At 65.7% G+C, this 15,183-nt stretch overlaps 2 protein-coding genes across 3 annotated transcripts; both read right to left on the bottom strand.

Moving 5' to 3' along the window:
- Positions 1 to 3,164: 3,164 nt before the first annotated feature.
- HEXIM1 (HEXIM P-TEFb complex subunit 1) lies at positions 3,165 to 4,851 on the bottom strand. Its single transcript, XM_084300913.1, has one exon. The coding sequence runs from the start codon at positions 4,658 to 4,660 to the stop codon at positions 3,743 to 3,745; it is 918 nt and encodes a 305-aa protein (XP_084157039.1). The 5' UTR covers positions 4,661 to 4,851; the 3' UTR covers positions 3,165 to 3,742.
- A 961-nt stretch (positions 4,852 to 5,812) lies between these two features.
- ACBD4 (acyl-CoA binding domain containing 4) lies at positions 5,813 to 13,721 on the bottom strand. 2 transcript variants are annotated; one of them, XM_084300930.1, is made up of 10 exons: positions 13,562 to 13,721; positions 13,338 to 13,458; positions 13,164 to 13,248; positions 12,972 to 13,092; positions 10,595 to 10,708; positions 9,282 to 9,388; positions 8,559 to 8,718; positions 7,064 to 7,242; positions 6,663 to 6,707; positions 5,813 to 6,308 (listed from the first exon to the last, which is right to left on the bottom strand). In XM_084300930.1, exons 1-10 carry the CDS (start codon positions 13,629 to 13,631, stop codon positions 6,198 to 6,200), a joined length of 1,113 nt encoding a protein of 370 aa, XP_084157056.1. In that variant the 5' UTR covers positions 13,632 to 13,721; the 3' UTR covers positions 5,813 to 6,197. The 2 variants fall into 2 exon arrangements, with proteins under 2 accessions (XP_084157056.1, XP_084157057.1); XM_084300931.1 differs by having other exon boundaries at positions 13,338 to 13,415; positions 13,562 to 13,674.
- Positions 13,722 to 15,183: the final 1,462 nt, after the last annotated feature.

Genomic DNA, 15,183 nt, shown 5'->3' with positions numbered 1-15,183 from the left:
AAAAGCTGCCAGCTTTTTGGAAGGCTGTTGGGCACTGGCCTCATCAGTGAGCGCTGTAAAAACTCTTCCTTGTACTGGGTTAACTCCCTGTTACGCAGCTTCTCCTTTAAAAAGAAATACTGCTTATATTGCAATACAACACAATCGTCGGGATATCCAGAACAGCTGTGTAAGTATCCTGCCGTAGCTTAAAGCTACAGAAATCCAATGAAACTGGTGCAAGGGAAGTCTCGGGCAGGGTAACGCTGTGTTGCCGGCACTGGACCCGCATGTGGTAAACTGTGAGACATCAAGCAGCAGGGCTTAATGGGCAACGTAAGGCAGATCGCAGCACTCCAGGTGATCCCAAAGTCAAGCCGGAATGAAAAAGGCGAGGATCGGCCTTTGGGCAGCAGGGGAACGGTGGCGGCGAATCGTCCCTCCCTTCGCTGCGGGCCGGTGCTGGTGGAAGGTTGCTCAGCACCTCCTCTTCTGCTGGTGTTACCGGGCAGGATCTGGGTTTCACTTCGCATGAACGTTGGCTGTTACAGGGTGAGCACGCTGTTGGGTTGGACTGCTTCCTTTTTTGTCTTCTTGCAGCGTTTTCAGGGAACTGGCCTGCTGTTGCACTGAAGAACGGCTGTGACTGAAGGTGGGATATTTCAGTCCCCTTTTGTGGTTGTGCCTTAGCGCAATAATTTCTGCCTCGTCCAGCTGGGCTGGGGAGAACCACAGGCCTTTCCTCAGCGAGTTGGAAAACCCTCGCTAGGGAGGAACAGTGAAAGACCTTTAGCCAAGAGGTCCTTGCACGGCCGCGTTTCTGAGGTTGCTGCAGCGCTGACGACCGGCCCCGCAGCTGGCACAGCAGCAGCAGGCGGAGCAGCAGCGAGCCCCAGAGCCGTGACGGGCAGGAGCCCCAGCATGGCAGGTTCCTGCCACCACCGGCTCCGTGCCGACGTGCAGCCCATTAGGAGCGGTGTCAGTGAAGCTGCAGAGGCAGCAACATTCCTGGGCAGCACAGCTCACTGCTCGAGCAGCACGCTTGATCTCAGCTCACCCAAGGAGCCGGAATAAAGGCCAGCTGGCTCCAGCAGCCCAGGAAGGACCAAGCGGTGGTAGCGAGAGCAGGGATGTACTTCAAAGCTTTGGCAAACGCGGCTGCTTCGCCCTCCAGGGAGGTGCTTGCCCTCGACTAGTTAAGGCAGTGCTGCCTTATTGTCAGGAGGGACTAATTGCTGCCCTTTGATACCACATCTCTGCCAGTGCTGCAGCACGATTAGCTTTGCCGAGCTCTAAGATTTTATTTGTTCCTCTCAAACAATCTTGTCACCTCTGCACCAGCTCCGAGCTCTCCCCTGGGCCGTGGCAGTGGGACGAGCTCCTGTCCCTCACCAATCCACAGGGAGGCTTCAGAGGCCCCCAAGTGCAGTAATTCTGTGTCTGCTGCGAGGGACAAATGCAGGAGCTGGAGTAAGCCCCTGAAAGGAGGCACGCTGCTCCAAAACGCCTTCTGCAGTGGGGATCTGCCTGATACATATTAAGACATCGTTAAACCAGAGCAGAGCACGGCTGTAGAATCAGAGTCGATCCCTGCGGTGGGAGCAGTGGTGCTGCAGGTGCGGGGGCACTCCCCTCACTTTCCTAAGTCCCATCAGGTAAAGTATTTTTGCAGGTTGGACAAAAAGTTGTGCCTCTGCATGAAATGTAACAAAAGTTGGGGGCAACTGGATGGGGGGCAGCGGGTCTGGGTTCCTGAACATCATTGCAGATGTCGCCTTGTAACTGTTGCTGCCACATTTGACTAACGCCGTTTCCTTGTGCTAAGTTTTTCACCTTAACCAGGTGCTCAGCTCCGTGCTGGGCAGGTTGGTGCTGCCTCCAAGCGCGATGCCTCCTGCCGGACTCGGTGCTGTCGGGCACTGCCCTGCCCCAGAAGAACACAGGACTGCCCCTCGCAGCACAGTTAGAGGAAAAATCTTATCTGGACAACTCCAGGTGCTGGAGAGAAGAGCCCGGGGTGAAGGCAGGGGGCTCAGCAGCTGCTGTTTCTCTTCCCGAGTGATGGATCTTTTCCTAACGAGCAGGATCCTGATTAACTCGTTGCCTCTCACAGCACCTCACCCTGGTCCGACTCCGGGAGCAGCAGCGGAGCCTCGCGAGCGCCCGGCTCCCTCCTGCAGCCAGCGCTGCTGCACCGGCGCTGGCTCTGCCCAATGATGTCATAGCAGAGGGAAGGGAAAAAAGGCGACTGCGAGGCTCCTGAGCAAGTAAACCTCCGATAGTTTTCCTTTTTTCCTTTCCCAAACTAAGAATTGATGCCAGTGTAAACCCCAGAGCAGTTTTTTTTTTTTCTTTTTGTTTTTTTTTACCAAGCTCATGTTAAAAACTTCCCTCAGTCCTTAAATCTCCTTCCCTCAGTGACAGCATCACTGTGCTGCTTCAAATCCCCCAATTCTGTAACAACTGCTCTGAGCAGAGGAGACCCTTGCTGGGGGAACCTCGTCTTCCCCCTCACCCCTAGTTTAAACCCTCTGTTATTTTATAAAGGGATGTTTCCCCCCACAGAATGACAGGTAGTTAAGCAGCCCGATTCCCCGTTCTGGAGATACAAGTTGCATTCTGTAACACACGTTCCCAAACTTGAGCCTGCTGTCCTTCGATTACACAACAGCACAAACCAGAGCAGGCTCAGCCCCTCCGCTGCTCTGCCCTTTAACTTACCTGGGTTTTCCCCACAAGAAAAACAACAAATCCCAAACCATCAACCACTCAGCTGCTTGGCACTTCACCTGCCTGCTCGCCTTCCATTTCAGGTACAGCGGCAAGAAACGAAAAGGTTTGGCCATCACGTGCAACTTCCACCAAGCTGCCTCATTTGTCAGCCATTTCTGAGGCAAAGTGCTGACGACCAGAACTTTTCACAGGGCCACTGCAAAAACTTTAAGCCTCACTTGTAGCATTAAGACCATTTCCAGGCATTTTTGCTGTGATTTCAGCTAACTGGCCCAGGCTCTTACAGAACTAGAAGGAAGCAGGAAAATTAAGTTTAACTGAGCAAATATATTTTAGCTTATTAATACATTAGAAAGGTATAAGTAGTGACCATTATACAAATTATATTAAGAGCACAGGATGTTATCCCTCTTCCAGGTATTTTAAGAGTGCCAGAGCATAAAATCATTTCATGGGATTAGAAGTGAAAAATAGGGGGGGGGGGGGGGGGAAGGGGGCGGAACCAACTATGCAAAATTGCTAAGTGAGAAATTCCGGCTAGTTTTAATCGAAAAAACTTCATAGACCAGTTGTAATATCATGAAAATGATTCAAAATGTATTCCCGCATGGGAGAATGACATTTTGAATATTTTCTAGAAATCACACCGAAACTGTTACAGTTACAAGTAATTAAATTTATTAGACCTCTATAATTTTTATAGTCAGTTTTGGCCAATTTACAGGTTTCTTGGGGATCATTTTTGGTTTAAACACACACACACAAAAAAAAAAAAGCATCATAAATCAAGTTCACTTATACATCAACCCCTCCCCTAGCCCCGTCACAGCCACCTAAAAAAGGGGGAAGCCTCAGCTGCACACAGGCCGAGCAGCACACACACTACACTACAGCGAGAGCGTCAAACCGATACAAGGCTGTGGTTTATTCCGATTACGCGTCGTAAAAAGGGTCCGCCGGCGTCTCTGTACACATGTATATAATGTTACATCCCACCACTGTAAAAAGCCCCCCTGTCCCCCCCCCAGTGTCACTCCCCCAGCTTGCTGGGGGCTTTCTCCTGTCTGTGCAGGTCCTTCTCCTTCAGCAGCTGCAGGTTCTCGGCTCGCAACCTGTCCACCTCCAGCTCCAGCTGCCGCACCCGGGCCGCCTCCGCCGCCTCCCCCCCGTACTTTTTGCTCTCCATCCTCAGCCGGTTGTTCTCGTCCTCCATGCGGGAGAGGCACTTCTCCAGCTCCAGGTACTCCTTGACCAGCTCCTGCTTGCTCATGTTCTGCAGGCTCTCCACATGGTACCGCTCGTAGGTCTCCGAGAAGTCCCTCTGCAGAAACTCGCTGCCGTCGCCCCCCATGCCGTCGCTGCCGCCGTCCTCCTCGGCCGCCTCCTCCAGGAAGTCCTCCTCGCTCGTGTCGTCCGACTTGGCGGCCGCCCGCCGCGGGTACAGCCCGGTCTTGAGGTCGGGCTCCTCCTGGTCGTGGTCCTCCATCAGGAACTGCGTGGTGTTGTAGGGGGCCACCGGCTGCCCCTTGGCGAACATCTCGGCGCGGAGCCGCGAGGCGCGCAGGCTCTGCCGCTCGTCGAACTGCTGCTTCTCCTCCCAGCTCAGCTTCGAGTAGGGCTTCCAGCGCCGCTTCTTCTTCGACGGCCGCCGCCGGTGCTTCTTCTTGGCCGGCCACTCCTCGGCGCGCCCCACGGCCGCCCGGTACCGCGGCCCCAGGCCGGGCCGCGCCGCGCCGCCCTCCGCCGGCCGCCCCTCGGCGCCGCCCGCGCCCTCCGCCGCCGTCGCCGCCTCCTCCTCCTCCTCTGCCGCCGTCGCCGCCCCGGGGGCCGGCAGCCTCCCGGCCTCGCCGTCCGCCGCCGCCGCCGCCGGCTGCTGCTGCTCGCCCAGCTCGGGCTGCGGCTCCGCGGCGGACGGGGGCTGCGGCTCGGCGGCCGTCGCGTCTGCCATGGCTCCGGGCTGCGCTCCCGGCCGGCGGCCGCTACCCGCGCCGCATGGGGGCCCCCTCAGGCCGTCGGGGCCATGGCACGGGGCCGGAGCCCGGGGGTCGCCGCCTCCGGTCGCCGAGGGGTTAACGCCGCTGGGCCCGCCCCCCCGCGCGCATGGCACGCGCCGCCGCCGCCTCCTCCCCCCTCCGCGCCCCGCCCCGCCCCTCCCCGCACCGCCACCCGCCGCCGCCGCCGCCAGCTCCCGACTGCCGCTCCCCGCCCGTTTCCCCGCCTTATATAGCCGCGAGCGCCCCGCCCCGCCCCGCGCAGGCGCGTTGCTCGCCCCGCCCCCGCCGCGCGCCGCGCCCCGCCCCCGCCGCTGCCACCGCGGCTCCCCGCGAGCCGCAGGCCCCGCCCCGCGGCCAATCGGCGGGCGCGGGGGGCGGGACCTCGCTCGGAGCCCCTCCCCCTGGCCGCAAGGACGAGCGGGCGACGATTGGCGGGGCGGAACGTCACTCACGAGCCGCTCCACCAATCGGGGAGGGCGGGGGGCGGGGCCGGGCCGTACCACGCGCGAGGAGGGGGGGCGACCTTCAGGGCGGCGCTGAGGGCAGCGGCCCCGCCCCCCCCGCGCCCGGCGGGTGGCACGGCCCGAAAAGAGTCCCCGCGGCGCGGAGGGACACACGGGGGTGCTGCGGCCCCGCCCCGCGGCCCGGCCCCGGTCCCCCCGGGGCTGTCGGGGGTCGGCGGCGGGGCCCGGAGGGGGAGGGGGAGAGAAACGGGAGGGGGGGGGAGAGGGGGAGAGTACGGGCGGAGGAGTCCCGGGGCCGCGCTGGGTGATGCGGCCCAGAGCGCGGAGGGAGATGTAAACAAACCGGGAGGGGACGAGGCCCGGCTTAAAGGCGCCGCGGCCCCAACCGGAGGGGCGGGGCCGAGAGGGGGAGGGACGGGGGGGGGGGGGGCAGCACCCCCCGGGGACCCCCCCAGGGACCCCCCAGGCCTGAAGGCGCGGGGCCGGGCCGGGCACAACCCCCCATCCCCCTCCCCCCCCCCAGCGATGTCCCCGCCACCGGGGGGCACGGGCACAGCCCGGGGCTGGCGGGGCCGGGCCGGTGGTCGCGGGGTGCCCCCCCCGGGGTCCCCGCAGAGCACGGAGCGGGCGCCGGGCTGAGAAGGCAACGCTTTAATGGGGCCTCGGCCCACGGAGCTCCCCCGGCTCCCCGCGGGCCCCCCCGGGGGGCTCCGGCCCCGCTCCCCGCTGCGTGATGGCGGCGCCCTGGGTGCGGGCAGCGCTCGGTCGCCCCCGTGCGTGCGGGGCCGGGGCCCAGCGGCTGGGAGCGGCGGTGCGAGGCGGCCCCGCCCCGACCCGAGGCAGGCTGCGAGGGGGGCCCGGGGGGTCCCGGGCTCGCAGCTCGGCTCCCTCGGGGCCGGGGCCGCCGGTGGCAGGAAGGCGGCGGTGGGGGGTGGGGGTGCGGCGGTCCCGGCGCTTTCCCGGCTCGTGAGAAGCGGATCGAGGGCGGTGGCGGTGGGGCGGGCGGAGCGGGGCCGTCCCGCGGCGGTCACCTCTTGGTGCCCTGCCAGCGGCGCAGCAGCCACTGGGTGACGAAGGGCCAGGCGATGAGGAACAGCAGCGTGCGCGGGGACACCGCCAGCGGCCACAGGGACGCTGCCTGGTGGGGGACAGACGGGGGGGGGGGGGCACAAGGGCTCGGTGTTAGCGCTGAGACCGAGCCCCCCCGGCCCCTATCCCAAAGGGCAGCGGGGGCACCGTCACAGCCCGGCCGTCCTTTTGGCAGCCGTCATCCCGCCGAGGTCTCCTCGTGCTGCCACCGCATCGTCCCTGCTGCCCGGACACCGGGGACACATCCCCAGGGCTGCTCCTGCTTTCCAGCTGGGGACCGTCCCCCCCGTCTGTCCCCCACCACCCCCAGCAACATCAGGGTAGGGGCTGTGGAGCCAGGCCCCACGGGGCAGGGACACGGAGGGGCCAGCAGCAGGAAGCGCCCTGCCTGCCTCCAACTCACCTGCGGTGCAAGCAGCCGGCCAGGTTCGGTCCCAGAGGCGTCCTCCTGCGAGACAGGAGAGGTGTCAGGGTGCGGCCAGGGCCAGGCACCCCCGCTCAGCCACCGCATCCCCACAGAGAGGGGCTGGGAACAACCGGGCCCAGGCAGGGCTCTGCAGAGCAGCTGGGCCAGGACCCGGGGCAGTGGGGATGGCGGGGATGGTGGCTCCCTGCCCGCACCTCGGGGCAGCTCAGAGCAGCATCCACAGCCTCCACCCTGCCAGGCCACGACGGCAGCCCAAGGTCTCTCAGCACCTGGGCCAACCCGGGCTGCGTGGGCAGGGTCAGGGACCAGAGACACCTGGGGGGCAGCACAGCCCCACCGGCCAGCACCCCCAGCTCTCTGCATGGCCGGGCACGTACCTGCACAGAGGTGAGCGTCTCCAGCTCGCTCAGGCGCTGCAGCACGCGCTGCATGTCGTCCTGCAGGGCCCGCACGGTGCCGGCCACGTGGGCGTCCACCTCCAGCAGCAGCCCCTGGCTCCCGTGGGCAAGCTCAGGGGCGCTCTCGGCATCCTGCGCCGCCCCAGCAAGCTGCGGATCTGCAGGGTGCAAAGACGGGCGCTGCTCAGACAGGAGGCGGCCGGGCGCTCGCACGGTGCACGTGGCGCAGGGGTGATGCCACTCGCCCGGGCAGGCCGAGCTCCCCGAGGACCCGAGGCCGTGCGCTGCTGCTGACGGATCTCAGCGGGTGCCTGCGTCCTGCCCTGGGCTGCCCACACGGCTCTGCCCAACCTTGGCACACGCAGAGCTGGGAGCTCCCAGCCCGGCCCAGCAGCTCTGGGGACAGGGACTGGCACCGTGTCCCCCAGTGCAGCAGTGGCTGTGCTGGGCAACCTCTGCCCCACTGACACTGCACCTGCACAGGCACACGTGGGTCACCTCAGTTCACCAAGCGCGGCAGCGAAGGCCAGGAGGGTGCCTGGCCTGTTTGCTGCCACTCTGCCAGGCCCCAGGGCTCAGCAGAGCCCCCAAACCTGCCTCACCACAGCCTGTGCGACACCCAAATAATCCTCACTGCAAGTGGGGGACAGGCAAGTGCCTGCCGTGGCACGGGCTGCTCCTTGGCCCCTGCGCTGCCCACTCGCTCCGGTGCCCCAGGGACAGCCCAGGCTGGCTTTATCGGCCTCGTTACAAGTTAACTCCCAAGGTCAAGCACCCTGGGAGGGTTTACGGAAACATTAATGGGCAGATAAGCACAGCGGTGGGCCGTGCTCCTGCCCCTCCGCAGATGGAGCTCTGCTGGCGAGGGTGGCGGAGCCAGCCCCAGGCACAGCCCCCGGATGTGTCCGGCAGGACGGGGAGAGCACGGGGCAGCAGCAGGGCTCCTGGCTCCATCCCTGCAGCAGCACTGACACCTGCAGCACCGGAGGCTGGTGGCACGCGACTGGCACCGCAGGAGGGCTGGAGCAGGGCAGTGGTGCTGTCCCCTGGACCAGTGCCTCCAGGGGCACCACGACCAGCTTGGCCCACCCAAGCCCCGCGGCGAGCTCCCAGCCGTGTCCCACCACACCGAGGCGCTGCCGGTGGGGCCGTGTGGTGCTCGCTGTGGGGCTCACGCTGCCGGGGAGCCGCGCTCTGAGCCAGGCTGCTGGAGAGAAGCCACGGGCACAGCAGCGCAGGGCAGCGGGCACAGCTGTCACACAGCCTGGGGACAACAAAGGGGATCTGTCCCATGGGGTGAAACACGGAGCTGCTTGGGCACCAAGGGATGAAGAGAGGGAATGCACGGGACGTGTGGCTACTGAGCCAGGCTGCTGGTGGTCACAGCCCTCACCTCTCTGCTCAGCCCCTGCACGGGCACCCCAGGGTGAGGAGGGAGCAGCGGGAAGGCGCCAGGAGCCCAGCGCTCACCCACCTCTGTCAGAGCCCGGGGCTGCGAGGCCAGTGCCGCTCCTCCCCGCTCGTCTTCTGCCTTCGCCCCGCTCTCCCCGCCCAGCGGCACGGGGCGCTCGGGGCTCAGGCCCGGCCTGGGCGCTGTTCAGGGAGAGCCCCTGCTTGCCCAGCGGCTGCCCAGCCTGTGCGGGGGTAGAGAAGAACGGCCCTGAGACCCCCCCTCCCTCCCCGGGGGAAACGGGAGGCCGGGGCAGAGCTCCTGGGGGACCCAGGCGTGCGGGCGGCCTCGTGCCTCCTGCCCAGGGGCGCTCGCTGTGGCACTGGAAGCGCCTCGCACTGCGGGTGGCACCGCGCTGCCTGTGAGCACAGGGACGAGCAGGGAGCAACGAGTGAGCGGCGGGGCCACCGGGCGCCTGCACGGCTCAGGGCCAGCCCTGCTCAGCCACCGGGGCCGTGCTGCAGCAGTGAGGGAGGCTGCAGGTGCTGCCGGGGCACCTGAGGGCTCCTCAGCCTGCCCTCGGTGACGGGGACCAGGCTCCAATGCACAGGGACGCGGCAGGGCTGCTTCACCGGGGCCCCTGTAGATGTTTGGGGTGTTGCAGGGCTGCCAGGAAAGCAGTGCGGAGGTGACAGCAAGACGCAGAGAGCTGCTGTTTGGAGCAGGGCTGCCGGCAGGGGAAGTTTCTGCCACGGTGTGGAGGGACCCCAGCCTGCCTCGAGGCCGTCCTGCCCTGGGAGACGTTACCTGCTCGGGCTCCATCTGCTCCAGGCTGTCGCAGAACACTTCCCCCTCAGAGTCACTGGCCACCTGGCTACCCTCGCGCGTGTCGGCAGCAGGAGCCAGCCCTCCTCCTGGAAGGGAAGCACACGGCTCAGCCGCAGGCGGTGCTGGCGTGACAAAGGCATTTCGGGGCAGCAGAAGCCCCGCGCAGGCAGAAGGCAGCCGGGCTGCAAGCGGGCACAGAGCCGGTGTCAGCGTGCACAAAGCAGGGGGGCAGCAGGAGGCCGGAGCTCTTCGGTGGGAGGCTCAAAGCAGCGTGAACTCCACCCGCACGAGGCAGCAACGCATCGCTCACGCTCCTGGGGAGGAAACCGAGGCACAGAGGGCGAAGGAACGGGGCTGCTGCTGGCTCAGCACCGCGGCCGGGAGCCTGAATTCCCCGTCCCCTCCCTGCCCAATGCGTTGCAGAGCCTCACCCACAAGCCCCAGCACGGGGCTTTCCAGGGCAGGTCTCTGTGCACGTCCAGCTCCCCCCAGGAAGGAGGCTGCCGTGTCCTGACAGCACAACCCCTGGCACGGGGCACTGCAGCATCTGAGGCCCCAGGGAATCAATCTTCCTCCCCTTCCACCCCAAGTCCAGCGCTGCTGAGGGACAGCGCAGCGCACCCCGTACGTCCCGCGGGTGCCACCAGCGGGTGCCAGCTCCCGGCTGCGCTCAGCCCCAGCCCACGCTCGCTCCGTGACCATATTCGCTCCTCGAGGGAGGGCCGGGCAGGACTCCTCCCTGCAGCACGAGGCCGAAGCAGGGGCCTCTTCGGGCGGGGAGAGCTGCGTGTGTTGCCACGGGGGGGGGCACAGGGAGTCTGCTGGCCCCAGCACAGCACCGGCAGCGGGTGGGTGTGCTGGGGCCGTGCAAATCCACCACCAGGGCACTGACAGCCCCACAGAGCCCCACCGGCTGGGCAAACTTGGCTCGGGCTGAGGGAGATCTTCCCCTCCCAGAGCACCTCTCAGGGCGTTTTCCCCGTCCATGGGAGCACGTCACACTCCCAGCCCTCAGCCCTCTGCAGCAGGCCAGCAGAATCAGGCCCCTTTGCCCAGACACGAGCGACACGAAGGCACCCAACGCGCTCAGGGTTATCCCAGCACCGAGAGCTGCCCCCATGAGAAGCTCCGGCTCTGCGTGACCGGGGCGGTGCCCGAAACACAGGCAGGGTCGGACCACACGTGCCTGAAGCCAACAGCTCTGCGGAGAGGTGGAAGCCCAGCCCGGCTCTGTCGCCGGTGCCTCCTCCGCGGGGTCTCTGCCGGGTGCTGGCCACGCCGGGGAGACCAACCTGGCGCTCGCTGCCCGTCCTGCAGCTCCTCGGGCAGCACGTCCTCCCGCTGCTCCGGGGCCGGGCCGCTCGCTTGCTCGTCCTGGCTGGGGTCGGCCGCCTGCTCCTGCCCATCTGCACAGAGACAGAGAGAGGGAGAGCAGAGTGAAGGCGCTGCAGACATCCCTGTGGTGCAGCCCACCCTGCCCGGCTCTGCACTGGGCTCCTCGCAGCTGTTTCACTGCTGGGCAGAGTGGGGGACATGTGGATTTGGGAGCCTGGTGCAGCAAGGATGTGTGCAGCAGCGAGCTCGATGGCTAACAGGAGCGGAGGAGAGGCTTCACCCAGGGGCAGGCAGCAGCCAGAACGTGTCTGTGTTTATAAACCAGCTCCCGCCGTCTCCTCGGGTGCCCGGTTGGGCCCACGGGGCTAAGCCAGCCACGCAGCCCTTCGGCAGCTGGGACTTTGCTCCCTGCTCCTGGCCATGCGGGGATGTGGCAACGCCGCCCTGCCGGCGCCTTGCCCACGCACCTCTGCGGGGCTGCCGTCCCCAGCCCGCCACCACGCCAGGCTCCCAGCTGCGGGACAGGACCACACAGCGCAGGAGTGAGTGTGAAGGCTGCTCCGAGCCCAGCACCCCAGGCCTCTGCTCAGAGCAAGCCCTGTGCCTGCCCCGCCGGGCAGGGTCCCGTCACCTCCGCCCCGAGGAGCCGAGCTCCACCACCAGCCCCCGTGCGCCCGCGGGGCCGGGGGAGCAGCACTGCCTGGGCAGCAGGATGGAGGTGCTTAACTGTGGGTCCGGGGTTGCTTCAGTCTCGGCCTGTGTGTGCTAAGATGTTTGGGAAAGCTTTGTCGGCTCGAGACCTGCTGCGACCCTGCGCCATTCACAACTGGCTTCCAAGTCGTGGTTTATGGTGCGCCGGCTGTAAATAAACAAGAAGGAGTGTGGCTCGGCCACCGCACGCACCGCCTCTGGCCTGCAAGGCGAGGGAAACCACGCAGCTCTCTGCGGGCCAGCACCTGCCACATTCTGACCGTACCTCGGGCACTGCTACCAGCGCCCACCCACCTTCCTCACCTGCATCATCACCAGCAGAAGTTGCAGCAGCACATCTCAAGGCAGGTTTAAGAGCCTTTAACACAAATGACTCAACAGCTTAAGAAGCTCAGACTTTTAAACCATGTTTCAGGCACCTGGGGTTCCTTTGCTCTGCAGACAGTGCCGGGTTTAGGCACAAGCGAGGCTGTCATTTCTACGTGTCACTATGCAGGGGGACACACTCGAGTGAGAAATGACAAGGAGGTTAGCCCCAGCTTCTATTGACCAGAGAAAAATAAAGTCTGTTTGCATTTTAAAGGAACTAGATTTGGTGTCAACATAGAGAACAAAAGCATCTTGGCACCACAGGAAGGAGCAGCCCCTGTAAGACCAAGCCATACAGGAGCGTGCCGTCCAGGCGATGTGTTTGGGCAGCTCTGCGGACACAGGGGGTGACAGTGGCTGTCAGAGTGGGGACAGATGCCTGGGGACAGGCAGAGAGTGAGGCTGTTTGCCAGAGCGCCTCTGACATTAGGGAAGCACTGATGGTTTATACCTGCTGCAAATATACCCCAAAGCTCACCTGCTGCCGAGCTAATCTACTGGAAATTAGGCACAGGAACACGTCCGGATGCACAGCCTTTCTGTGGCAGCCTCCCCTCTGAAACAGCACGGCTGGCTCTCGGACAGCCAAACCCAGCCCCTCACTCGCTCAAACCCTTCTTGCAGGAACCACCCTGCTCCAGGGGTGAGAAGGGTCCCCAGCAACCCCTCAGCGTGAGACAGCAGCCACCAGACACATGTGGAAAGGGCTGGAAGAGGACTTTTTATAGTACAAGGCTGTTCCAGCATCTCCAGATCCCACTAATCCCCTTTCCCAACCCCTGTTTCTCCATCTCCACTCTGCTGCAAAAACAGGCACCTGTTTCTATCGGATGACCCTGGCTCTGGTTGGCAGCCCGCCCTGCCTGGAGGCGTGCCCGTGCCCAGGCTGACCAGGAGAAAGGAGAGCCCCGTGGCCGGGATGCTGAACCTGCACCAAGCCCCCAGCTCTACCTTTGGCTGCATATGGCCTTGGGTTGTTCGGAAGCCAAAGCTCAAGTTTTCTCCCCAGAACTTTAGGGCAGAGAGAGCCCACGCTGAGGAGGCACCTGCTGGAGAGCGGTGCTCAGACAAGCACCTCAGCAACACCTCCTTGGGAGCTGGGGAGCCAGGCGGGACGTGGTGTGTCCCCCTTGTCCCCTCTTGGGGAGCAGAGCCTCGAGGCGACGGCCGTGCCGGGACAGCAGCAGCAGGGGGCCAGGCGTGAGGAGCGAGGGGCATGCGGGGCAGCGGGGGGGCAGCGGGGCTCCCACTCACCCCCTTCCCCTTTGAAGAAGTCCTCGGGGGGCCGCGGCATGTCGCGGATCACCTCGTAGAGCGGCTCGAAGTACTTGAACATCTCCCGCGTCGCCTCGTCCATGGGCACCGTGTCGATGACCTGGGGACGGCCACAGCTGCGGCGGGGCCCGGCAGGAGGCACCGGGCCGGGCCCGTCCCGCTCCCCGCTACCTTCTGGGCCACCTTCTTCATCTCGGCCACGTACGCGGCCATCGCCTCCTCCTTGGTCATCCTCCCCAGGCTGTGCCAGGCGTCCCTGCGGGGCGCGGCGCCGTCAGGGGGGGCCGGGCCGGGCCCGAACCGGCCCCGGAGCGGCCCCGACCCCCCCCCATCCCCCCCGCTTACCACTTGTACCGGCCGATGGGGTCCCAGAAGCCGGGCCGGGGGCCCTGGCAGCGCCCCGCCGTCGCCTGCTTGTAGTAGCTGTAGAAGCGCAGCATCTCCTCGTAGGACGGCCGGTACGAGCCTGCGGCACCGCAAACGCCTCAGCGCGGCCGCGGCCGCCGGGCCCGGGAACGAGCGAGCCCCCCCTCACCCCCCGGGGCCGGTTCGGGCCCGGCCGCACTCACCGCTGCGGGGCAGCCCCTGGATGACGCGCACGGCGGCCCGGAACTGGGCCCCGCAGCCCGGCTCCGCCATGGCCCCGCCGCCGCCGCCGCCCCGGGCTCCGGCCCGGTCCCGGTCCCGGCCCCGCCGAGCGCCTCTCCGTGAGGGGAGAGCGCGGGGCCAATCAGCGCGCGCCTTTCATCATTACCTCGGCGCCGCGCCCAATCAGCGCGCCGCTTCCGAAACGGGCCGCGCTGCGCCCTCCCCTCCCGCCCCGCTCGGTGAGAGGCGCGGCGGAGCCAATGGGAGCGCGGCGCGAGCGCTCCCTGCTGGAGGAGGGGCGCGCGACAGCCAATGGGAGCGCGGCTCGGCCGGGGAAGCGACGCCCCCTGCTGGCCGAGGGCGGGGCTGCAAGGCGGCGGGCAGGGGGCGGGGCCCCGGGGCGGGAAGGGGGGATTTAAAGGGACAGAACCCGGGGATAGCGGGGGGGGATTTAAAGGGACAGTGCACGGGGGGGGACACTGGGAGCACTGGGAGACGCGCTGGGGGCACTGGGCAGGGCGGGCATCATGGGGGGGGGCTCACTGCAGGGTGGGTGTCACCGCATGGGGCAGGGGACTCACCGCGGGGCACGGGGCAGCTGGGCCTGGCGAGGCGACTGGTTGTTTTTGGTCGTTATTTTGGTTAATTATAAAAATCGAATTTAGGTCAATATGAAAAACGAACCGGGATAACGGCTGTGGGGAGGGGGGGCGGAACCGGGCACCCGCGGGGAGGGCGCAGGGCGAGGGTGTGCTGCGGGGGGACGGGGGTGGCAGCGGGGGGCACCCCGGGGCCGGGGGCGTTGCGGTGACAGCACGGCCCGGGGGGGGCACGGCCAGCGGGGGGCCACCACGGGCAGCCCTGCGGCCACCTGGGGCTGCCTGGGCCCAGCCCTCGGCCAGGGCTGGGTGCGGGGAGGGGGCCAGGCCACGGCCACATGGCCCGCGCTCGGTGCGAAAGTTCAAGACCCAGCGAAACGAGGCAGCGAGGGGGGGGTTTCCATCCTCCCGCCACTTCGGAGCTCCCACGGAGGGTTCCTGCCCCCCCGGGACGGCGGCCGGGCTCTGACTCACCGCACAACCAGCCCCAGCTGCAGCGAACGCCCCAGCTCCAGCCATGGCCTGGGCCCGGCTCACGGGACGCAAGCTGAGCCCGACGGGTCTGGGAACGCTGCCCATCGGCTGCCTCCGCATCGCGGCAGAAAATGGCAACGCTGAGAGGGCCGGGGTGGGATCTGAGCCCTCAGGGCCCGGGGTGGGACCCGCTCCCCCAGAGCCTGCAGTGGGATCTGCTCCCGCTGCGGGCCGTGAGGGATTTCCGAGCCATACCCCCCCCCCCAGCCTCGGCCGTGTTTATTTTATGCAATAAGCCATTCTTTCCCCGCTCGTAATCCTGCTATTAATAATATTGGTGGTGGTGATGTGTTTTTTTTTTTTTTTTTTTTTTTGCTGGGTTGTGGTTATGCAACGTGTTTTGATTCCCCGGCGCGGCCCAGGGCTGGTGCAGGACGGGGAGGGGGGGGGGACAGGACGTGTCCTACCCCCGGGGGCTGGGGGCTGCCGCCGCGCTCACGGCACCGTTTCACTGTTTGCTTCTCCCCAGG

Source organism: Netta rufina, assembly GCF_964035555.1.
Source record: "Netta rufina genome assembly, chromosome: 24".
NCBI classification, from domain to species: domain Eukaryota; kingdom Metazoa; phylum Chordata; class Aves; order Anseriformes; family Anatidae; genus Netta; species Netta rufina.
Note: the sequence above shows the minus strand (reverse complement) of the source record. Positions and strands in the feature narration are given on the sequence as shown.